Source organism: Kryptolebias marmoratus, linkage group LG13 (genome assembly GCF_001649575.2).
Source record: "Kryptolebias marmoratus isolate JLee-2015 linkage group LG13, ASM164957v2, whole genome shotgun sequence".
Taxonomy (NCBI): domain Eukaryota; kingdom Metazoa; phylum Chordata; class Actinopteri; order Cyprinodontiformes; family Rivulidae; genus Kryptolebias; species Kryptolebias marmoratus.
Window position 1 is genome coordinate 3,230,704 of NC_051442.1, and position 25,730 is coordinate 3,256,433.

Genomic DNA, 25,730 nt, shown 5'->3' on the forward strand with positions numbered 1-25,730 from the left:
ACCCTGATGGAGCAGCTGATGAGGCCATCTCTGTTGTGGACTTTGAGAACTCTTTCAAACAGCTGATTACGGGCCGCTTCATCTGTAGCCATCTGACCTTCCAGCAGGTCCACTGGCTCAGAAACTCCACCCGTAAAATCCACCAGTGCATCAGCAGTGTTTCCCCCATCCAAAGCCTCGTAGCAGCCATAAACCCTGGAGAGAAAGGAGCAGGATCTTTGTATGCTGCTGCTTCTCAAAAACAAAACGATTTACAGCCTTTAGGTGTAAAAGCACGCCATAAAATGAGGTTTATTTATCTTCGCGTCTGCAGATGTATATTTGGTGGCACAGAAACTAACTTGGCGTAGGCCTTCTCCACCAGGGCGCTCCAGAACTCGTTGCTGTCATTGGAGTGGCAGTAGACGAGCTGGTTGTCCACCGTCGGTAGCCGGTCGTCAATCACCACATCCACCCACTCGCCAAAGCGCCAGAAGCGGAAGTGGAAAATCCCTGCGTATGACTCAGGTTTTTCTGTGTCCCACTCCTGCTCCTTCCAGTCTGGAATGACCTGCAGCAAAGAAACCAAAAAAAAAAAAAAAGGTGGAGGAAGAGGAGAAGAGGGACAGGTGAGCTGAATGATCAGCTGCTTGTTGTTGGATTGTGAGTAATGTAAAAGCAGAGTGGGCAGCCAGTCAGAGAGATCATGTCCCCTTCATGTCTGCCGATGCATTTAGTGTTAGACAGTAAATTTAAACCTTTGGCTCACTCTGTCATAAATCTAGCTGTAATTGGACATGGGTCAAATGTAATAAAAAGACAGCATCTGTGTTTGTTTCAGCTGCCTGTGTTTAATGTGGTACTGCAATGAGCCAAGCTTTTTTTTTTTTTTTTTTAAAGGTAAATAACGATTCTCATAATGCCTTAAAGAAAAATGAACTGCTGGGAAATAATACTGACACACTGCAGAGGACTAAAAAATGCTGTCACTACATTCCTGCTGACCACACAGGGCTGCTCCAGACCGTCCAGGTTTTATGGTACCCTCCAGGGTGGAAAATTCCTCCTAGATATCCTCCACCTCACCAGCTGGACCTGCAGAGGCAGACCACATCTACTCAGACCCCTCCTGCTGTCCACACCCACCTGCCCTGTTCGCCCTGAACACCATCATCATCAATCACATCATCTGCCACAAGCTGCGACTCAAGATGAGGAATACATTTCTCTTCTTTTCTAACCTTGTTATGGTTTGCTGTGGACATAGTTCCAGTTATCTTTTCTTTGGTGCATGGATTCAGCTAGTTGTTAGGGCTGAGGCATCATTCACCAACAGAACACTGGATTAATATAAACCTGTTTAACTCATATGATCGTCAAATACGATCATATTTCTGCCCATGTCTGTGTGCTTTTCCTTGTCTGTAGCATTAGCAAAATGAACCATGAAGCACATGTTTTTTTACAAGGTTTGATCAAAATGGCTAAAAAACAGCTTTGACTTTTCTCAACTGAAGATGATTTTAGTTCAAAACTCAGAGGGCGATAAGCATTCCTTCAAGGAATTAAAAGGTCTTTAATAAGCTGAAATTTTCAAAGCAGCCACTGTTAGTCCAATATTTTTGATTTGAGTTTAAAAATACACAAAAACTACACAATTGTGACATCCAAAAGTATATGAAATCAAACAGGGCATGCTTCAAGTTGTAGAATTAGTTGACAAACATAAGATTTATTACGTTGTAGTCCCTTACACATGAGACAGACCTGTGAGTCAAACAGCTTCAGTAGAAGGAGGACAATATTCAATGGAGACATGGAGACATTTCAGCTGTCATTTAAGTAATTTCCTGAATTCTAACTGATTGACTGGAGTATGACATGTTGAAAAATGATTTAAACTCGAGTGGATAAACAACCAGCAAGTGACAATAATCGTATTGATTGACACGAAGGTTGGGTGGATAAATCGCTTTTCTCACAGCGCTCATTCGAGCTGGAATGTTTGCGGTAATTAACCATCCAGTTTGTGACGAACACGCTGTCTTAATGAGCACAACAGAACGGCAAAATGTAGCTTCAGCCAAAGGCAAACACCGGTGTCATAATGTGGGCACTGGTGCCGCAGATGATGGACTGTCCTCAACACCACCAGATGCCAAAATCTAAAGTTTCTCATGCCCAAAACGTTGAATGATTACTGGTATTAAAATAATGTAAAAAACAAACACTGCTGGACACTCATTCCCGATTATATTGGTCAACCCAACGGCTTCTTGTTTTGTTTATTTATTTTTTAAATCATAAGACTTCAAAAACAAAACTGTACTCCTGTTCTGTTAGTTGAATTTGTTTTTTTCCACCATCTGAGTTTGGAGTTCCAAGCTTTAAACGTCAACCCATTTATTTTTAGGTTGAAGACAACTGGCTGCTGCAACAGAAACGACAAAACGGTAAACCTGAAACAGCCGAGACACACAACAAGAAACATTTAAACGAGCTGAAACTCGCTGCCGATATTTTATATTTCATTGTAGGTTTGAGAGGTTAAAAACATTTTAGTTTGCTTCATTATCAATCCTGATTACTGAAGATTTAACTTAATGTGTAACTTATTTTGGTTTGTGCGAATAAAACCTAAAATTTGTGTACTTTATTTGTTAGTATGAATGTATAATTTGGTAAAAAAAAAACAATAAATCAACCAATAAAGCAAAAATAAATGCCTAACTCCAATTCTTGCCATTCCACTGACTGTAAATACAGATTAAAATATTAATTTAAGTCTTCAGAAATGTATGCTTCTGATGTAAATATTCGAAAAGGCGCTTTTTGAAGCACATGATGCTGCGTTCGCACTTATTCCTTCATCAGAAGTTGCCTTCCTGTGACTTCCAAACACTGAGGCAACTTAAGGAAGCGCACCGGTGGGCCCTCCATCAGCGGGAATATGGTACACAATGAAAGCTGCAAATGACGCAATGAGCGACACCACATGTGAACTGAGTGACAGTGCTTCAGTGGGTGTCCTTGGAGATGTCAAGATGTGCTAACTGAACAACGCTTCCTGTCAAACTTCTCTGTGGGAGGCGACACGGTGCTGATGGAGAGAATCCAGCCTCTCCAGCTCCGTTTCTAACAGCTTGTTAGAAAAAATAAAAAAAAGGAGGGAGGAACACTGCACCACAGAGCCTCAGAGTCACTTCGTAATCCTGTAGGTCATCTTTTCTGCAGTCCATTCTTTATTGCTTACTTTCTGTCTCTGCACTGATGGCGGGAACGCTTCATTTATCTCAGGCTTTCATCTGGGGCAAATGTTGCTCTGCAGCAGCTGATTCACCTGAAGATGACCAGGAACTCATGCATACATTATCATGGCTTCCCCTGTGGTAGTATTTTTTTCCCTTCTGACCAACACACATAGGACTACCATACTCTACCTAAATATTTCTGTTGACAATCAAAATGTTTCTTGATGGAAATTCATGTACCAACCGTGTTGCAGTTAAGGATCGGTAACCAAGCACACAAAGTCAAAAACAAAGTGTGACAAACAGTACTAAGCACAGGTCCCTGTGGGCCGACGCTGAGCTCGGTTCTAAATGTAATTAGATCTTGTTGTCTCTTGCCTCATCTGTATTTCTTTGTAAGACCCACCCTCCGCTCTTAATGCTTCTCAGACATGAACTCAGACAAACTGTGCAAGTCTGCAGAAACAGAGATTAAGAGTTAGTGGACAGAAAGCAAAAAAAAAGGCTTCGACAGAGCGATTTAATCTGGCTGTGCAGTTGGTATTGACCTCTTGGCTGCTGTGAGCCGTTCTAACATGTCCGAGACGATTGAGCTGCCCTTCCAGCTGGACACCCAGCTGACGGAGGTGATGCGCCTGCGGGTTCAGTCTCTGCAGCAGCGCAGCCAGAAGCGGCAGGAAGGCGAGCGTTTGCTGCGAGGTAACGAGGCTGTCTACCGGCTGGATTTCTCTAAACAATCCCTCCGTTTTTCCCACTGGACAGTGCGGCTGGCTCAGCCGGGGCAGCTCACCATCACGGCCACCTCGCAGCTCTGGACGCCAGACCTCACCAACCTGATGACACGCCAGCTGCTGGAGCCCGCCGGGGTTTTCTGGAGAGCGCCTGAAGATGCCTCGGACGCACCTATCCAGTGCTACGAGGCTGACGCCGCTGAATTTGGTGAGAGGATAGCAGAGCTGGCGAAGGTAAGGAAGGTGATGTACTTCCTGTTTGCATTTGCAGAAGGCTGCAGCCCAGAGACTGTCGACTGCTCCATCATCTTCAAAGGGGACAAATGAAACGTGGCAAAAGAAGCAAAATGAACTCTTTGAGTGCTTGTATGCTTTTAACAAAAGACGGATGCTTTTTGGGTAACTCCAACATATGTTTGTGTAAATTATTTCCTTTCAATCTTTTAAAAGTCAGCTGACAATATGTAAGAAAACATCTACTACCAAACTTATTGTTCACTTGCTTCTGTATAACTTTGTATCCTACAATGCTGAGAGTAAGTATAGCCAGTTTTTGATAAATCCAATAAAAAACTATCTGCACTGCTGTAATTTAAGCATGAGCATAGATTTTCCTTTGGGCTTGAGTGCTGAACCAAACTGTTCTCCTGCTTCTCCTCCTGTCTGACAAACAGCCAGCCCTGAAGGGTTTGCAGGAGCTGAGTCCCACGTGAGGTAACGCACAGAGACAGTGTGTGTTTGTGTGGATGTGTGCGAGTATTCCCCAGCAGATGAGGGAACAGGTTTCTGCTGCCTCGTCTCTCTCCATCTTGCACGATGACCCTGACAACCAAGAGAAGAGAGCCATGTAGATTTCACCTCCTAGCCTCGTCCTTCTCCTCCTCCTCCTCTTCCTCCCCAAGGCTCACCCTCACTTGAACACACAGCCACAGGCATGACACAGTAACTGTGAAGGAGAAGTGTCTGAGAAAGTGTAAAAGAAAACAACTCAGACATCAGGAGGATTTGGACTTGTTTCTTGTCAGCACAAAGTGTCTAAGTTGCCACCTGAATTGTTAAACCACGAGGAGCTGTTTTTTTATTATATATATTTATAAAACCTCAGGAGTCTCAATTAAATAAATCTTTAAATCTTGCCTGCAGTCTTTGTGTACATCTACTAAAAAAATAAATAAATCACTATATTGTTTAAAACTGTCTGCTGACTGTTGTTTTAGCCAACACTGATTTTAAATCTTAATACTTGTGACTAAATTAGGATTTAATCAAAATATCAATAGTTGTTTCACTCTTATGTGTATACAGAACACAAACAGCGAAGAAAGAAAAAACTAGTGTTAATCAAATCAACCAAGAATTATTCAACAACATCACAATCGCATGTTTATCTAATATAAAACAGATTTAATATAATTTAAACTGCAGAATAGTTGTAGTAGTTGAATTTGCCTTTTTAAATAAAAGCAATTAGATCAGGTGATTTAAATATTTATTCATTTGTTTTTTACATTATGATACTTTAGCTCAAGGTTTTCAGACCTTGGCACATATAACCTATATACTGTTAAACGCAGCCTTATTATAAAAAGACACCTAATGACTCAGTTGACTTATTTCCAAAAGAATTAGATTGTTTTTAATTATTCTGTTAGTTCAGCCATATTTGCCTCGTGGGACGAGCTAATTTCAAACTCTTTTTAGCGCTGGGAAAAGCAACAAAACACTTCTTTGTAACAACAGGTATAGATGCGATGCGGTTTGTATAAGTTTCTAGTTTTATGTTGCACCGAGATAACTTTCTGCTGGCTGCGTGATCAAACAAAAACATGAGAATTAATTTCCCCGTTTCGATCAACTGTTTACACATTCGCAGCTGAAAGTCAACTTGGTTACAAAGCTAATAGAAAGCAGAAACAAGATGCTTATTTCTCTCAGTTTAAAGACAAAACTTGACCGAATTTAAATAAGCTGATTAAAAACTTGTGCTGCTTTACATTAAAACGATAATCAGTTTCAAGATGCGACGTGCTCGCTCATAAAGTGACAATTAACCAGTGATAGAATCAACTTATGCTAATCTGTTAGCATCTATGCAACGAAGAGATTTAAAGGTTTTATCCATCCATCTGCCGCTGGATTCATTCTTTCTCAATCCATTCATTCATTCATTTACACTGGATGCTAATTGGAACAGAGTAAACACTCCTGTGAAGGTTACACCCGGATAAAAATCACATTCACTGGACATCCATTTAGTCTTAGCGCTCCCAGCTCGTCCTCAGAGACTCCACATTAGTTTTCACTCATCAGGCTTCAGTGACTGATGGGAGAACCAGGAAGGAGCTGCGGTGCAGTAATGAGCGCTGTGGTCTTTACGTCTTACAATAATGATTACTAATGGACACAAACACTGAAGACAGAATAATAAAACTGCATTTTAGCGATTAAAAACAAACACTACTAAGTAGAAAATGATATCTTTCAATCTACTGTCATGAAGAACGTCACTACATGGCCAAAAAGAGGGTGAGATTAGGGATTTAAGAAACGCTTAACATCAATCTGCCAATTGAAAGTGCCAAAATTAAGTCCAAATCTGCTTGTAAATGAGTTCAGATGAATTCAGGTTGGCACATCTTGAGCTAAAGATTATAATGAGAAGTTGTTGTAAGACTAAATAAACATTGTGATCCGGTGAACAACAACAGAGACAAAGAAATGAGGAAAACGGACAAACACGGGTCCATGTACTTACTTTCTGCCACAGAGACTCTCTGGACGCCAGGCTTGAGCACGCCGCGACGAACCAGCAGTTACCCAGCTGCCCCTGATGCAGGTCGTGCGCGCTGATGCCGTCGACAAACAGGTGAGGGTCCTCACACAACTCCTACATCCCGCCAGGTGCAGAGAAACAGGGACAACAGCAGATCGATCAACATCTGGGAGAAAAGTATCCAATATTTAAAATCCCTGAAGTTGCTTTTATCGTTTAGATCAAAAATGTGACTTTTTTAATCACTTTCTTAAGGAAGAATTCTCTAAAATTGCACAAATATTGTTGATAACTAATTGTCATACAAACAAATATAACAGTATAATAGCATTATAGGTCACTGATAGGTCAATGCTGTTATAAAGTCGAGGAAAAAAAGCTGATTTCTTTGTATGTTTCTTGTTTTTGGTCATCAATATAATAATTTAATACTCATTCAGATCACAATTCTAGTTTTTAAAGAAAAAAGCAGAAGATCGTGGAAAATTGGTCAATGTTTACAACGAGGGGGATGATAGGTAAAACTAAGAAAAGCATAGGGCTCAGGCACCCTTTCCTGTTTCCTGATGCATGTTTTTCTTTTTTACTTATATTCTTACATGTTTATCGACAGACACCGTCACAAACAACACAAAAAGAGCCTTTCGCTGATAAAAGGTACCCCGTCACGGAGATCGCATGAAGGCATTGTGTCATCTAACAACACTTTTCTGACAGATCTGTTTGCCTTTCAAAAGCTTAGTATGCTCAGGTTTGACAGATGCAAATATATATTTAAAAAATATATAAATTTTTACTTATTAATCTGAGTGGAAGAAGGAAACTTGACTAAAAGACCACCTGCTAAACCCAAAACTATAAAAAATAATAATATGGAAATGAAAACCTGGCACTTTTGTTTGGTTTATTCAGTTTTTTGTGTGCAGGTGAACACAGGGAACTATAGTATCTAAACAAATTGCTCCAGTAATTTAGATCAGGTATTCGTTTTCATAATAACGGTGACAGAAAAGTGATTTAAGCTTCTCAGAGAATATGCTGAATAACCAGGACATGATAAAAAACAAAAACTGGAAGAGCAACAGAATAGAAGTCCACTTGTTTTTGCTTTTTAACCTTTTTTGGACTTGGCAGAGAAGAAGAAAATAACTCCTGAAAAGGCTTCTAGCTAGCATAGTGTGTGCATGATCCAAAGCAGAAATCATGAAAGTACATAAATGGGTTACTACAGCCAGTTGATGAATCAGAGAAAGACCATCTGTCTGTTTGCATCCTCAGATCAAATTCTCAACCTTCCGTACGAGAGTGGGAGCGCAGCGCGCATTTGTGAAATCACATTTCCTGCTGCTTCTCTGATGAGGTCCATTTTCTGCCACAATATGCAAAGACTGAGCCCCGTTACCGCTAACAACATGTTCAGAGAGCTGCTGGACTCCTACACCCTACCAACCACACGAAAACCACCCACAGCAACACACACACACTCAGAATGGTGATAGTATGCAAGATGATTGGTTACTACAGGATGTGGATCAAAAATATCCTCCTACAGAAAAACTAACGGTCCGTTGTTTTGTCAGAAAAAGCTACACAGATAAAAACAAAAACTTGCAAAATGACAAACACCTCAACCAATACACAACGACAAGTTCTATTGAAACACTCTGCATCGACTTTATATCCGATACAATCTAAAATAAGACTATGCTGATAGACACCCTGGTTGTTTCTTTGAGTTTTTGTTTTTGAACTGCAACCTTTGCACATAATATGTGACAGCACACAGTAGTAGAGATAAAAAATAAACATAGAAGGGAGTTCAAATTTCCCATCTCAGAAACGGGTTCATACTAAATATTCTTCGAGGGGTGGGGTTCAGGTGAGGACAGGTTTTTGCACAACAGAATCTGCCTTTTACTTTCATGATTTGTGTTTGTTATTCTGCATTCAACTGCAATCTGAATCTCTAAATTCCCAACATCCAGTTACAAATAAATAAATAAAATAAAATGAAAAAAGCTCCTTTATTTGTAATTCTGACAGGATTTCAGCTTCCCACTTCTGAGGTACATAAACTGGAGCATTACTTTGCCACAAAGGCAGAAAGGGTAGAAGAAATAAAACTTTAAGTTGTATAGAAGTTATTTACTACTTTGGAGCTGTGACCTTTGCACAGACGATAACAAAATCTTGCAATATAGCATTTCATAGATTGGATAAACATATTATCATAATAAACTGGTGATTTTAAATCAAGCTGTACTCTTTCTGATGACTCTCTCAGCCTGTTGAGCTTTGGTTTCCTCCCACAGTCAAAAACCTGCACAAAAAGTGAAGTGTACACTGCAGACATCTTAATTAGAAGTTATTGAGCCTTCACTCTGTGTGTATTAGCTCCGTTTTAGCTTCAGTCCACTGTGGGCCGGGATCGGCTCACCCACCGTCATGAGTATCAGCCTTCACGTCATGTGTATGCACACAAAGGCTCACCACAACAACATATTCACAGACACGCAGGATACGACCAAGGTCGGTCATTTGCTGACTCTGCAAAGCTGAATGCTGCAAAAGCAAAACTTTTAATCAGAAGCAGAGGCCACTGCAGTGCTCCCCGGAGGCCTGAAGTCTCCACCAGCATCCTCCTCTCACCTTACACTGATGCGCTTCAACTCTGAAACGCTTCCGTACAATAAAGTTGCCACAAATACGAGGAGCAATGTTTGCTTGTTGTTCTGTCAAGGTGCTTGTATGTCTGAGTTAAAATATCGAGCTACGTTTTTTCTCCCCGTCCGCAGCAGCATTGATCGCTGGGAGTCTGAGCAGCGGCGAGGGCTCCCTGTGGTGGCCTGACGTCCACGGATTGGTGCAGGTGGAGAGTAATAAGTTATCGATCAGCCCTGCAGACACTGAAGCAATGTGAATATTGTGGCTGAGCACAGCCTAATCATATACTCTGCTGCTGAAGACTTTTTAACCAGCTTCATATCCTCCGCAGCATCAGGAGTAAGGCTGGCTCAGGAGCCATCAAACAAATTCCTAAGCAGCATTATTCCGCAATAACAATCACACTTTTAAGATATCTTAAAGTTGGAATATTTATGCTTTGTATGACAGACCAAGTAAGATGTCAAAATATCAGGTCGGATGTTAAAAATATACTTTAAAAACAGCACAACAGAAGAAAAAAATGGCAAAAACAAGAAGGGAAACTGTAAGAAATGAAAAGAAATTGAATGTACACTAAAAAAAAGCCAACCATTAATAACTAAACAATATAAAATTAGGTTAAAGCGTTAAAGCTGTATGACTTTTAGTTAGTAATTCAATATTTCTTCCCTTGATCTGACTAATATATCATTAGTAATGACAAAAATTGTGCTGATTTTTTTCCCCCCAAAAAAACAAAAAAATATTTTAGGTGTAGATTTTGATGCTGAAAAGGACACTTAAATTCATGATTACTACATTTAGATATTCAGAGTGTAAAATCTGCTTAATTAGTAATCTAATGTATTCAGTAACACAACCAACATTAATAATTATTTGGAGAGAAAATTAATCGAGAAACATGAAATCTTTGTTCAGAATCCAAGAGGTTGGCATTTTATATAAAGACAACAATCTATTTTTATATTATTTAAAGTAACAGATCCTAAATAACACTGAAACCCAATTAAATCCTATGCTGTATGGAGTTTGTTATCAGAGTTATGTGAGCTTTGCGTGTCTGAAGCACCCAAATATTTGACCTTAACTGCTCAGAAATGCACTTCAGACCAAGCCTGCACGTTGAGTGTTCAGTATTTAAAATGAGCTTTTGCCAGAACCTTCATTAAATTTTAATGGTTCTGAACATTTTATTCTCTCAGAGCCACTCTTCCCCTAAGTAGTTTAATGTCTAACTTCATTATCATGCACTCTCCTCTGAATAAAATAGTGCATTACAAATGAGCTTTCAGTGCACATTGGGGAGAAGAGAGAACCGATTCAGGACGTGTTTATGGTTTTACTGCTTTGGTCCTGGTAAGTTAAAGAGTACATATTATTCCAAACTACAGGTTCATGGTGTCATTTTGAGGGTCAACAGGATTTCTTCGCTCTATATTATTACAAGGACCTGTTGCTACTTTAAGATGTGAGTCGGATTGTCAAAATGATGCAACAATGTGCAAGAACCTGTTATATTATGTGAATTAACATTTTTTTAAAAAGTCTATTCTATGCAAAACATGACCGTTTGTGATCACAATGATGTAAAAGCAAGAAAACAGAACATTTTCCACTATTTTAAACTTTCATGGCTACTTAACTTTAAAGTCTAGCAACTAGTTTTTATGACTGGCATAAACGATCATAGAAATTGAGACAATAGCAAGATTTTCCAGCCCTTAAATTTGTCAAACTGATTTGTATAGATCAACAATAAATCAGTTATTTATTTTTTCATTGTTATTCCCTAAAATAATGCAAGTTAATAAATGTTGATTTGAAGGCAAAGTCAGCAACTCTGGCCTTTTCCATCCCTGTGGTTTTAAAAACAAATCCAAAAATAAATCATCTGAAATTGTCCTCTTCAGGGCTTCTAACTTCCTGACACAAAAATGGCGCCACAAATCATATCCTGGTGAAAATGAGAAGGATGCGCCTCCTGCTTGCCCTCTCTTCTTCCAGCTTTACATCTGCATGACTGGCATCAGCGCAGACCACAACATGTAATCTGTGTGACCCAGTTTCCATGGCAATGCACGCTGGCTGTCACTGCAGTGGCACGCGGGCAGAAGGAGGTTACACCGTCCAGAACCACAGCCTGCTGGGTGAGGGGGATAACAGTGGCAGGGGGACTCGGCTCAGTAAATCCTGAGGCCCTGCATCTCAAATCATCTGCAGCCCGAATACATCATACATCACCGGCTTATACAAGGAGACTTCCACACAAGGAGACGAGAGAAGAGCGCAGCGGAGCAATCACTGATTACTGCTGATGTTAGTGTGGAACTATAAATGATTAGTCATACTGTAGGGTTATTAATCTCAAACTCTGCAGGCACTGATAGCAGACTCACTGATGCTTTGGAAAGGTACAAATACCACTCAGCTTTATTTTAAAATATCAACTACTGACTCAGGACAGAGATCTGTTTATAGGAATGAAAACTGCGGACACTTGTCATTTACAGTCTGTGCTGAATCTTCCAAGTTACATGAGAACCACTACACACCTATTTAGGCCAAACTATTACATGTTTGAGTAGCATTCGTTCATCTCTAGTTTTAGAGAGATTAACACTTGTTAGGAGGATTTTCTGTGAGTTTAAAATCTTCAACTGAAAAGATGTTTTTTCATCTCTTTCTGCAAACAGGATTTTTGCTTCGGCAAACAATAATTTGACATTTGGGATCGATACGTCTGCTTCAGAGATGAGTTTTGCTTCATGCTTATTTTGCTGAAGTTATCAGGTGAGCGTAAGACCTGGTTTATACTCGGATTTTACTGCGTGACCCCTGCAGGAATGTTGAGTTGTAAACAGGAAGAGCAGCAGGCAGAACGTACAAGCAGGTTCTTCACAAACTTCAAAACCTGCTTCGATAAGATGAAACTATTTAAATATAATTTCTGTGCACAACTCGGTGTTTTCAGTAGGGAAGCCTAATGTTTAAAAGGAGAGCTGCAATGAGGGTCGCACATTGGTGTAAACGGCAACTTTGACATCAAAATTCACACAAGCAGGTGTGACAGTATATTCTCACGTTAAGTGTTCTCATTTACTTGGATAAAAAGTGCAAATACTGACATGATGGTGCAGAACAAAATGAACAATTTGTTTCTAAAAAGATGAGATTAAAACACCTGATTGGTCTTTATAAAGACTCTCAATCAAACTGTTTGTTTACAAGCCAATAATGATGATCAGAGTAATTTGAAAAAAAGCAGACTGATGTAAGTTTGTTCTTTGGACCGACAAAGCCAAAGCGGAAATGTTTGGAGCCATGTTCGGAGAAAACCAAACCACAAGCACCTCATATCAACTGTCAAACACGGGGGTGGAAAGGTGACGATTTGGGCTTGTTCTGCACCCACAGAACCGGAGCACCTTGCAGCACCCAGATTGACCATGAACTCCCGCGTGCATCAAATTATTCTCAGGCCAAATGCAAGCTTGTCCCAAATTGGGTCGTGCAACAGGACAATAATCCCAAAAACTAGAACAGAATGGTTGGGAAAAAAAACGGTAGAGACTGACTGAATCAAAGTCGAGACCTTAGCCTGACTGAAATAATGAGAAGAGACTTTGGAAGAGCAGTGATTTAACAAATGTGAGCAAAGCTCAATGAACTGAGGCAACTTTGTAAAGAACAGTGGGCCAAAATTCCTCTATAACAATGCAAGAGAGCGATAAGGTCACAGAGGAAATTATTACGGAGAGTTATTGCTGCTAAAAGTGGTTCTACAGGGTACTGAACCATGGCTGTGCTTAGCTTTTACACTAGTCCAGCAGAGATGATATTTACAGTACACTGAACTGGTTCTTGTGGCCATTTTTTTTACTTTTAGAATATAAAACAATGGCTGTAGAGTCTACACAGCTTTTGACAATCAACTTCTTATTTACAAACAGATTTATACAACTCTTCTTACTTTTAGCATGCAGTGGTTTTTCTTCATTTTGCACAAACTTAGTAATGAGCTCATTATGAGCAATGCGAAGTTCAGTCTTGTTAAGGAAGAAATCAACATACGGAGGTGCTGAGATGTTCAAAAGAGTTTTTTTCTGGTAATAACTTTTCTTTCAATTAGCTAGTTATAGGTAGTTATTACAATATGTAAACTACACCGATGCAAATAAGACAAATCTGCACTCGTTTAGAAGAGTTTCAACAGACCACCGTACCCGAGGTCTCTTCCAGACGACGCGTCCGATCCTGTTGCCCTGGTAGAAGAGCGAGTCGTCGGTGGCAGGGAAGCGGGGGTCCTCAAAGAGGAGGCCACTCTGCAGACACTGCCTCTTCAGGGTGGAGTACTGCTGCCCCTCAAAGGCCTTCACGGAAGTGAACATCCTGCAGCCGTGAAGAAAACAAACCCAGGTGAGAAGAAGCACTGGTCAGATCACAGGTGTACAGTTCCTCCTCTTTGTGCATTTTGCAAATTATCCAACGGATGGTTGTAAAATTCTGCTCACATATTTTAGAGCCACGCATCTCTTCAGCTCACGCACGCCCTTCAGACTGACAGCAGAATCCAGTGAACTGAAATACCTGAACAGCTCTGCGTGGAAACAAAGTCGATGTGCTCTGCTGGCCCTGAGCACAGCCTGGATCCACTGGGTTAAAATGATTAATCTGTCAATTCACTGATATCCTCTGGGGCCTCATTATCGCTGCTATGCATTGAAGGAGCTATGTACACATTGATCAGCTCGGGGCGCGCAGAAGGGCTGGTGAGCCAGAAAGGAGCCACGAAGGGGATAATCGATACTGAAGCGTTGGATAAATGACAAACCTTTCTACTGACCACAGAGTGCTTCCAGCAGACTAGCAGAGATGATATTCACACTGAGCTGGTTGTTGTTCATTTTGTCACCAATCTATTCATTTATATGTCAATAAACTTCAAAGTTCTTATCACGTCTATTAGGTTAAAAACAACTTATTATTTTTCCTCACACATAGATTGAGTTTATTGAGTTTGATTCACACAATGACAGAGTTCTTATTTCTGAACTGAAGGTCTAGTGCAGAGATTTGCAGCCTTTAGTCATTTCTATCCTTTTTTCACAGAATTAAATCTGTCAAGAGCTGCAAAATGTGCTTGAAATAAAGATAACAACTCATTAGGTTTACTCAACGAATGAAGGCCTTTTTGAGAAAAGCAAAAATATAAGTATCCAACTTTAAAATAATAAAGCATTTACTGGCATCCTAATAATTATGAGCATAATAATTATGAGCATAATAATTAGGCGATTTGTTTGGATATTTCATTATTGACTTACTGAATTCTTTTACAGTAATAACAGAGACCTTTCTTTAATTTTGTTTTTCCTTCTAATTTTTATAAAATGACGGGACATATTTTTGTAGAACATCTTATTTTGATTACTTTGTGCTGTATGTGCAAAGCTGCACTTTCAGTTCAATTTTCTGGTGGATTTTAGAGAAAGATCACACTGCATGTCAGGAAGTTTAATTAATGAAGTGACTAACGGGTTAACACACTACCAGCTCAACCTGATCAATGCATTTTGCTCTTTGTATTATTGGTATTGTTCCATCATGAACATTTTATTTACACATTACATAAAACTGGACAGGAAAACAACTAAATCTAACCTTTTCTATTGTGGTTATGAATATAAATGTTACTTATTTTCAGGGAATTCATGCAATAAAACAGGGCCTTCATTGCTCAGGTATTAGTTCAGTGGTATAGGTTCATCTTAAACCAGTTTTCCTTTTTCCTCCCCTGAACACAACTTGATTAGCAGCAGGTTGAAATGTGACAAAGCAGCCGTCCGTCAGTACGAGCCTGCTGCACTCAAGGTTAATGTGGCAGCCCACTTCATTTTGACTGATTTGCCAAGATAAACAAAAAAAAATAGAATTGTCTTGAGAAGGGATTTATCGATGACCGTTTCCTGAAATCATTTTTAACTTCACTGGATGAGCGCTGGCATGAAGACACCTCAAGTAACAGCTGATTTCAGCAAACCGTCCGGCTCAAAGGCTTTAAACATTTGGGAATCTGTTGTCGTCGTAATAAGAATTGTGGTTATCTTCTAACAGCAAAGCTGCATCTGTTATGCTGTTTAAGTATCACAAAAAGTCTAAAGAAAGGAGCAGATACATCCTAAGCATCTGACTTTATATCCAGAGGCTACAGTTCATATCGCTACCAAACATCAATGTTGGTATCTTTTATGCATGAAGACGATCTCTGTGTTTGACGCAGCTTTTAATGAGCACCGTGCTCCTGCAGCGAGGCAGGGGAGACCTGCTCAGATGATGTGGGAAGACTCGTTCCTTCACAGCGTTTTCAAACTCCTCTCAGACCTCAGATGAAACGTTCCCAGGACGCCGTTTGTGTCGGTCATGGTGAGAACAGAGACGAGTACAGAGACGGACGATGCAGATGGGATCTCATTTACAAAAGGGAATCGCTCATATCTCAGTACCTTCACTGGCTGAAAGGAAAACCTCGTGCTCACGCAAATGTCAACACGCAAACCCAGAAATCCAATTCAATCAGCCTGACCACACGGCTCAACTCAGCATGAAACTGTGATACAAGCCCTGACAAAAAAATAAAAAAAATTAACACTATTAGAAAAACTTCATTTTGTCATTTTACTTTAAGAGAAAAAAAAGAAAATTACATACATAACAAAACTATTTTTTAACATTCTGGTTTGCAAAACTCACCAAATATGAAATATATTTATTTTTTCCCCACACTGCATTAAATCATAATGCTCAAAAAATCTAGTTCTTTATGCCTAATATAAAAAACTACTACTTAATAACACAAATGTTAATAAAGATAACATCGTGAGTTCTAAAATTTCACACACTTCTTTCCTACTTTACACTTTATGCTTTTTTGAACAAAAAAAATGAAATTTAAATCTGAAACAAATCACTCTTTAAACAGAAATTAATCATTTTGCTCATTTGTTGTTAAAACAATCTTCAAAGAATGTGAAAATACGCATCTATTAGAGGATTTTTTATGTAAATAAGTGTCTGCAAAATAACTAAAAAGTATGTGTCACTCACTATTAGTTTAGAAAAGTACTTTTTCCTTATTTTTCTAACATTTTATGGATCATGGTGACCAATTAATCAACACTGTAAGCTATAGTTCAGTCATTTATGAATAAAAAAAGATTAAAAAGTGTAATTGAACATATCTTACTAGAAAAAGCAGCTTGATAGCAGTTAGTTGGTGAAGAAACTGAAGTATTATGACATGCAACCAGATCAGGGTCTGGTAAGTTGTTTTTTTGTTTTCAAATTCACCTAAAACGTTTTGATCGATCTTTCAAAAAGAAAAGACAAAACTTTACCAAACAGCTAACCGTCTTGGCAAAAGCAAACAATAAAGACATATAAAATGTGTGCTATTAAATTAAAATCCTGACAATCCTCATGTCAGTTCAGGATTGTAATGCCACATCCCTACCATGCAGCACTTTGAAATAAATTAATCTTTAATTTGTCGAAGCCGAGCCAATCACCTTCCTGTGGAGCTCCAGAATATTTAATTTTTGTGGGAAAATAAGGAGAGGGGAAAATGGTGAGACACCACATCAAAAAGACATCAGGGATAGCCTTAAATCTGACTGCAGTACTTTTCAAAAATCATTAGCCTAAAGGCTTCAAGAAATAAAATCCAACTCTTTCAGCAGAGCTGTGATTTGATGAGTCCTAACAAGGAAGGAAACTCAAAGTATTCAATGTTCAAACATGTTTGTCAATCAGATGTGTCCTTAAATTAAAGGGAAACAAATAATGCCAGACATCACCCATACACAGCTCCATTAATATGTTACACAACGTTCCTAACTAACAAACAAAATCCTCTGAATTAGACTGAAAACAGACCTTCAGAAAACACACCCAGCATCAACTTTAGCTTTTAGTCTGCTCAATCTTCGACCCTAATTAAAGAAAACTAACTCCAGTTCAGGGGAATAATAAGCTATCTGACTCTTGAGCAAGTGATAAAAGTAAATTCCTGGGGTTGCGGTTGGAAGCTACATCTGACAGATGGCCGCGACGGGGAAAACCATGCTGTCATCTGGCCTCAGTGGAGAGCCAACAGCGTCACCTGCAGAGAAGAATGCTTCAAGTCTTTAATAATAACAACAAACTCCGCCATGAAATAAAACTAGCACCCCTCAAAAGAATGCATATCGCCCATCGCCTTGCAAGGCAAAGTTCTGCGTTGGAGCATATGTTGGACACGTCTTTTCGCTGTTATCACACCAAACCATAGCTCATTATCTGTAAAAGTCACTGAGTTAAAACCATTTTTGTGTGGCAACCTTATAGAAATCAGGCTGACTCTAGAGGTTTTTCATTTGAAGGCAGATGTGCATCAAACGAATACTTTCTGAGAGTTTAACTAGTAGTTCATAAGCTATTTTGCTAAAAGTGGCAGCAGATATTAAGAAAGCAGAAAGCTTCAGATCAGCAGTCAGTCGATACTGTAAGTAACTTTACTCTAATGGACCTTTATGTCTCTGAACATTTAATTTCCCAGTATTAACAAGCAGTGTTACAGTTAAACAGCAGCAGTTTTTAGGCACCAACAGCTACCAATCCAGCCAACATGGAACAGCATCTGGAAAGAAAAAAGTGATATATTGATTGTTTTTATCTCTGCTTGGCGCTCCACCAAAATGTCTTTGCTGAGGCTAATGAAAAGAAAGTTTGTAAGCTGGAGCACTGAGATTTGTCTTTATCAAAAACTTAGATTTCTTAATTTCTGGTACTTTTTTTTTTAAATTCAACAGATACTTGACTAACTAATTTTTCTATGATTGTGTTGATTTATGATTCACAATAACTGTATCCTCCAACTCATCCTGCTTCTCGGGATGTCAGATTCTTTAGTTATATATTTCAATAAAAACAGATTTTGTGAAAACAACCACCTGACAGTAGCTTCTGGGCTTAGCAATTCCACCAAAATGTAGCTGCAGAAATAATTAAATGACAAATTTAACATTTTTTGTAACCACTAGTGTTAAAAGATCATAAGAGCTTGTCAGCTGTACGACAAGATTTAATTTAAAATGAAGTTATGGATTTGGAAGGAATGCAGCTGGACAACCTGTCAGTTATGAAGTTGATTTTATTGGATTTTTTGTTTTGTCTTGTTGTTCATCATTCAATTACCAAGCTTCAGAAGACCACAAAATTCCATGTTTGGATTTTTAAACAATGCCAATACTGCAGAACATTTCCTCAGAAGGAGGACCAACTTGTTTCCAGATGTTTTAACGAACGCTGCAGAACTTTTACCGGCGCATTAAAGGGCACAGAAGCTTTGTGGTGAAAAGATGACGCATGGCTGCAGACAGATGTTTGGGAAGATATGATCTACGATGATTTATGACTTCAACATTTACAGAGAGGGGGAAAAAAACTAAACAGATGGAAGACTATTTTATCAAAACTCAATAAAAAATGCCAGCAGTACAGAGCAAACAGGACTGCAACAAACCAATGATTACTGGGCAGGAATCCGTAACAACTTGACTAAATGATGATTATTTCTCCGCTCATGATAGGCGGTTGTGGATGTTAGCAATGGATTTATAATGGGTAATGTTTAATCTAAAATGAGGTGGAAGCTTTTAGTTAACAATGAAGAAACAGTTTAAGAGTTTATGGCTGAAAATTTCCGCAGTGGGGGGAAATTCAGAGGGACACGTTGTTTTGTCAAAACTCCTTGAAGGAAGTAGTAGAGTTTGGGTTTTTGAGTGTAATTAAATCTAGTACCTGATACACCATCTGATGTGACGTTTTCAGATGTTTGCATCAATATTTAGCTTTACATTTACTCCATTACATTCGTCTGGGCTCAGCTTGTTGCTTGTTTACTGAACGATAAGAGAAGAACATCATCTTGCGAGGTTAGAGACTTTTGAGAAGAGGCTGCAGTGGTGCCTATAAATCAGCTGAGCTCCCAGACGGGTTTTATGATCTGTGCTGAAACTGAACCACCCACAAAGACGAGGCTGAACATGAGCACCAACACAGGCTGCAAATGGTCCTTGCTTCATTCTTCAACACTTGACTGCTGGTCAGCAGGCGTCAACGTTGATCTCACTGAACTGCTGTTAACTGGTACCGGCAGAAGTGTCGTTCGGTGGTGATAATGGTGCAATGGAATAAATTCTGACACAAGACTGCTTCACTAATATGGTGCTAACACTGGCAGCAGTATACTGATACTACGCCTAATCTCTCTGATTAAGATGCACTTATTTACTTTATTAGATACTTAACAGATTAGTCTGGAATGACAGAATGTCCACCAAAATATCTTTGTATAAAAACAGCAAATTAAGAAGTAATAATTAGACATTATGTTATAGTATTACCTTTAAAAAAATCAACTCCTGTTTTGCTTCTTACCTCAAATCAAAACTTGTTACTAATAAATTATTTAGGAGTTTTTCTTCCTATGTAGATTGCTTACATTAGCTTGTGATTCTCTGCTGACTCACGAGTCTCCGATTAAAGTTTTGTGAGCAGCACAACCCCTAAGTATCACTGAGGTGATTGATTATGAGTTTTCAGATCAGTAATCCTTTAAGAGGCTCACTGCAGTGTTGCTCGTTTCACATTATTCTACCAAACCTCATATTGCAGCTTATGATGTTCCTTCTTTGGTACCACGGGTCAACAAGTGTCACAGTTACCAGGGAAACATATCATTTTAGTTAGCCAGAATATAAACAACTACATTCTGATGATCTTGCTCTTTAAGGGTAACTAAAAACAGGCTAAACAATACAACCTTTACCAGTGACAGGCTCAAAGTACCTGATGCAGGTAGTCAGGTGTGCCGGAGCAGGTAACCATGAGAAAGCATGAGCCAGCTGAGCCATTTGAAGCACTCTGCAGCTAAACACATTAATCTAAGCAGCACGAAGACTAAAGCAGCCTGAACAGCTCCTGAAAGGCAGGATTTCTAGGTTCAACAACAGACGTATACTTCCTAATTAAATGAACGCACACTGTCGGCACAAAAAAAGAAAAATGTCCAAGTAAACGCTGTATTATTTTTTCCCATTTCTCATACTGCTTCAACTTCTTTAATAATTTAATTGTATTTCATTAGTAAGCTGGTCACAAAAGCATTAGTTTCCCCCCTGTCAGGAGAGGTAGTAACACTAAATAATGATATAGAAGATGTGCGTACACATCTCTGGTTCTCTTGGCACATTACAGCAAGAGCCTGTTGCTTTAAAGGTTTTATTCTGGGCACATGTTGTTGCTAAAGACTACAGGCTACTCTCTGAAGTGACAGCTTCTGCACTGATGTACAACGTGCGCAAAGGACCGAATCTGCTGCTATCTTTACACAGCGGCAATTAGTTGAGAAACACAAAGAGCGGAGATAAATGTATGCAAGTAGTGGGATGATCTGCATGCTAAGTCGCTAAACAGTGCAGGTAGGCTGCTGAATATGCAAAATCAGAGGTAGCTACATGAATACTGTATGCTATATAATCAGTGACAAATAAAGAACCAAAGAAAACATGTCCTCTGTACTTTGAGTCATTGTGACTTGTTGTCAAGGAAAGCGTATTTTTCCCCTGCAACAAATAATGATTATTAGTGTTCACACAAGTGATGCACGCGGCAGGAGGCAGCTGACTCTGGCAACACTGTGGTCAGAAATCAGAGACGAGTGTGTTCATGTGTTGGCGGTGGGGGAGTGACTGATTGAGTCTGCTGCTGCTGACAGACTGATTACACTCAGAAGTGAACCGGGAGCAGTAATGCACCAGTATACCACAGACAGAAGAGGGAGGGAGGGAGGGGTGCGCCAAACCATACCTCATCCAACCACCACCACAACCCCCCTCTCTCTCTCCCCTGCATCAGGGAGGAGGGCTATCCCAGCTTCCCATCCTCCCAGCATCGTGATCTCCCCTCTGCAGTATCTCCTGATGTCAGCTGCGATGGGCTTGGCCCTGACAGACGACACTCAGGTCCACTCAGCCTCCTCCTTTAGACACTGACCACGTTGTTGTTCATTTGTTTAGCTGATTGACAGTCAGTCATTTTGGACTTAAATTTTTTTCACTTCCTAAACAACAATAAAGACTGACAAACATGTTACAGCAACAAACTATTAAATTTAGACAGTTTAGAAGTGGAAACAAAAACTGAATGTCTGGATCCATTTCTGTGGATAACAGATAAGAGCCATTTTTAAAAGTTATTTGTGGAAACCCCCATAAAGTTGTTCAGGACTGCACCATTATACGTGACAAGAAGCAACACCGTTATTTTTCACTCATTCTTTTCTTGGTGCTATGCAGAAGAGTAAACCTCTGATATTATTTATCCATTATCACATGGAAATTCCCACTTTGATGGCAGCAAAAAAGGCAAAACTTCTAAACCATTTACTTTCCCTCCCTGAGAATGAGCCAGCATTGTTACCGGTTCTGATTGTTTTTCCTCTTGCATTCCTCACATGTGTTGTGGTGAGATGTGGCTCTTACAAATATCATCCTTGCCACCATGGGTCTGTTTGTGATGAAATTGTGGAAACGAAACCTGAAATATTCAAGGAGCTGCACCACACTGAAAAAAACAACAATAAACGCCTGTGGCACAGAATCCACAAACAGGCAAAGCATCAGACAAATAAAAGCAGTAAAGGATGGCTAGCAGCTCTACTATCTAACATGTACAATATACTGTATGTAGCTGTTTTTGCGCAACGTAGCGCACAGCCCCTTTCACACCGGTGCAGATCGGTGGATTAATGGTCCCCCCCCCCAAAAAAAAAACCCCTCATCCCCATTAAGATTTAGCAAACAAATAATTCATGCGACAAGGGTAAGTTAGTAACGGATCCGAGACCTCCTGAGATTCGAGAGGCTGTTTCGTGCGGCTCGCTGACCGCCGCCTCTCCATCTCGAGCAGCCCCTAAAAAGGCACCTGCCCGCCCGGGGAGGAGCAGCATCAACCGTCGGCGCCGCGGACGGTTACCTGAACCGAGGGGGGGGTGGGGGTCCAGCCGGTCCGGCTCTCGCTCACTCTCCGGGGGGCTGCTGGGATTCCTCACCACGCTCTCTCCCTGGTCCGCTGACAGAGCTCCTCTCGCCTCTCCAGCGTCAAGTCGCCGCGCTACAACCGGAAGTCAAATCGTGCCGATTTCAAAATAAGCCACTTTTAAATCCCAATTTATTTAAAGATAACGCACAAGCGAGGCACGACAAGTTTATAATAGAAATAAAACATGCAGAAACGGTGTATTCTAAATTAATTATGTATTTAAAATGACGCTATAAATGTATTTTGTAGATATGCTATTCTAGGTTCTCATCAAAATGGACCTCCATTCAAGTTTTTGAATTAAACTTTTGAAATAACTTTAACGTTTACAGTTTACTTTCAACTACATTCAAATACATCTGCATATTATACTAATTGACTCGAATTTATTTGCAGAAACAGAAGAAAAAAAAAACAGCAGACAGAATTAGCATGTAGCTTAGCTTACCTGTTGCTCGCAGCAGTTAGCACAGCCGTTAGCCGTTCTGTTAACGCTTCAAGGACGATCATGGAGGAGTAAATTATGTGGCTATATATTCCAAATACACAACTAAACATCTACGTTATTAGATTTGTAATAAATAACCTTGAAATGAACCGACAAATAACTAAAATAAAAAAAACCTAAGTAGGTATGAAAAAAAATGGCGCCCGTCCTCCCTACACCCACCTCTTTTCAAGGTAGACAGCAAAAAATAAATTTAAATATATGAAGTTGTGTTGCAAACTTAGTCGCCGTGAAACAAACGTAGAAAAAGAGCAATTTTGTACTCTTATGCGGTCGTTATGAAGGCATGTAAAGGAAGTTTTGGGTCCTCTGCTTGCGCTTGACAGCGGTCCTCGTCTCAACTGCGAGAGGAGGGGGGGCTGTTTGGGGAGCTCACTGCGCATGCGCAAATCTTACAGGCCTACTCTAATCCCCTTTGCCACAAATAACAAGAGGATGCAATATGCTGTAATTAAGGAAAAACATCCCCCTAATTATAAGCTTTTACATCCTATATGTCCATCTGTATATAATATCTGAGAGCACAGAACTGAAAATGAAGACATTCATTTTTTGGGGGGTTTTCTAGTAGAGAAATGTAAACATAATTTTGATCTAGGCAATGAATAAATAAATAAATGTAATTTCCTGGTCAAGATCTTTGCACTGCATTACAGTCTGATGATCAATATGCAAATTATTAATTGTAATTATTCTTTCTAATCGCCAATAAACTTTGTTTTGAATTTGTGCATCAAATCAAATTGTCTATTCCTACAAATTTAACCCAGAAGATTGTGGACTTCAGTTATAGCATTAATCTCATGAGCACCACCTATCAAGTAGTTTGCTGACAAACCTCAGCAAAACACTTCACTTTGACATATAGTCATTACTCAGCTGACTAAAAGCAAACACTTGAACTGGAAAATATGTTTTAAAATCAGTTTTTTTCTAAAAAAAAAAAAAAGATTGTTTTATAACAAACACGCTGTAAATATATTACTATATCAGAGGTAAATACACTTTTTTTCTATACTGTTGGTACATTTATGCAAAAATGAGTATTGTTTCTCAAAAAACAATAAATCTGCCTACTAGCGTTTTATTTTAGTTCATTATTTAGTATTATTGTCACATTTTCATGATAAGTGTCACATCTAAAAGGAAAAACATGTTTTATGTGCAAAAAAATAGGAAATAAGTAAGAAGTTATAAAACATTTATCATAAAAGAACATTCAAGCTGTGTTATAGTTTCAGTTTTATGCTCAATGTTTGTTTTTGTTTTTCCTCCAACTTTGCCGAAGCTCTGGCACCATCTTCAGTTCAACCGCTTCATCCTGTAAAGCCTTTGAAAAGAAAAATGAAGTTCAAACTTGGTCTAAAACTCTTCTTCCAACAAAAAAATACTTCAAAAACACTCCACAGAAATAAATTTTACTTGTCTGATTTTTTTATGTACAGATATGCATCTTTTAATGGTTTAAAATAAAATAAGAAAAATCTAGTTTTTTCCATGCAGTGTCCAGAAAGAGGTGTTGTTCAGCTTGTAGGGCACCACAACTGCTTCCACCCACCTCCATCATCATCATCATATGAAATTACTTTTTGTCACAACAAAAAATAGTGGCTGGTAAAATATTTGAGTGGCTGGTAAAAAAAAATTTAATTTCCACCCCTGGAAACTAGGCTTTTAACTTTATGAAGATGTTTCCCAGAGATGTTGCCTCAGACCCGTGGTGTCCAATCCTGGTCCTTGAGGACCACCGTCCTGCAGGTTTTAGGCGTTTCTCTGCTTTGAATGACAGAGTGATTAACAGGATTCTGAAGAACTTGAACACCTGCTGAGGAGCAGAGAAACATCAAAACATGCAGGATGGTGGCCCTCCAGGATCAGCCTTAGACTTTAACCCTTAATGGAGGTAACGGCAAAGCTGTGCGACCCTTGGCTGCAGGAACAATCCTAAAAGAAACCGTGCTGCCTGAGCTGTAAGGAAAGACCAGCGTGTACGTAGTTTCATAATAAGGTGCTGTTTATTTATTCATTCCATTATTCACATCTCACGTTACACTCTCTCATAGCTTTGAATTGTAGTCTTGTGTAATACTGACCTCAGCCTCCTCTCAGCGGAGAAGAGAGGGCTGTTCCAAACACGAGCTGACCTCTCGAACTCCAGGTTCACCTCTGTCCCTGGGAATCTTCAGTGGGAGAGGTGGGGGGGAGGGCATTGATTATAGCGATGCGCTAAGGGACCCCCACATCCTCACATTTACCTGGGGACAGAGGCTCAGTGGGGTCAGAGTTGGCTTCCGGTTTGGTTCAGTTTTTGTGATTTGTGAAGTGCTTCTCTGGCGTTTTATACATTGTGACTGTCCAGATTTAAGTGTTTGATCACTTCTACTGTAACTGTTGAGTCCCAGCGTTGGCAGCGGCGGCGTCAGGACCCCCCTCCCCGTGACAAATCCAAGAAGCTGGGTTATAGCAGCATCGCCTCTGAGGAAAGATGGCAGCGTTTAGTTCTCGTGGTCTGGGTTTGATTCGGGTTGCAGTGTTTCCTGTCAGCATGCCTTCAGACTTGTGCAAGCACCGACCAGGAGTGTAGTAGTAGTGGCCATCGTGACGCAGCGCGGCATCAAAAACAGACCATGGACATTTAACAGCCTCATTCAGGCAGCGAAGATTCTCTCTCCTCCCCCCCC

General features: G+C 39.7%; 2 protein-coding genes across 2 annotated transcripts in view; one reads left to right on the plus strand and one right to left on the minus strand.

Moving 5' to 3' along the window:
* capn5b (calpain 5b) overlaps positions 1-22,482 on the minus strand; it is a 38,082-nt gene extending 15,600 nt beyond the window's left edge. Inside the window, exons 1-5 of the mRNA XM_017436727.3 lie at positions 22,476-22,482; positions 13,625-13,790; positions 6,717-6,848; positions 342-550; positions 3-195 (exon numbers count right to left, since the gene is read on the minus strand). Coding sequence (XP_017292216.1) covers positions 3-195; positions 342-550; positions 6,717-6,848; positions 13,625-13,789 — 699 coding nt within the window. The 5' untranslated portion in view covers position 13,790; positions 22,476-22,482. The remainder of the gene's footprint in view (positions 1-2; positions 196-341; positions 551-6,716; positions 6,849-13,624; positions 13,791-22,475) is intronic.
* Positions 3,436-5,204, plus strand: ompb (olfactory marker protein b). Its single transcript, XM_017436728.3, has one exon. The coding sequence runs from the start codon at positions 3,806-3,808 to the stop codon at positions 4,286-4,288; it is 483 nt and encodes a 160-aa protein (XP_017292217.1). The 5' UTR covers positions 3,436-3,805; the 3' UTR covers positions 4,289-5,204.
* Positions 22,483-25,730: the final 3,248 nt, after the last annotated feature.

Excerpts from the sequence above, each read along its gene's own strand:
- ompb (XM_017436728.3), top strand. The coding sequence starts at position 3,806 with ATGTCCGAGACGATTGAGCTGCCCTTCCAGCTGGACACCCAGCTGACG.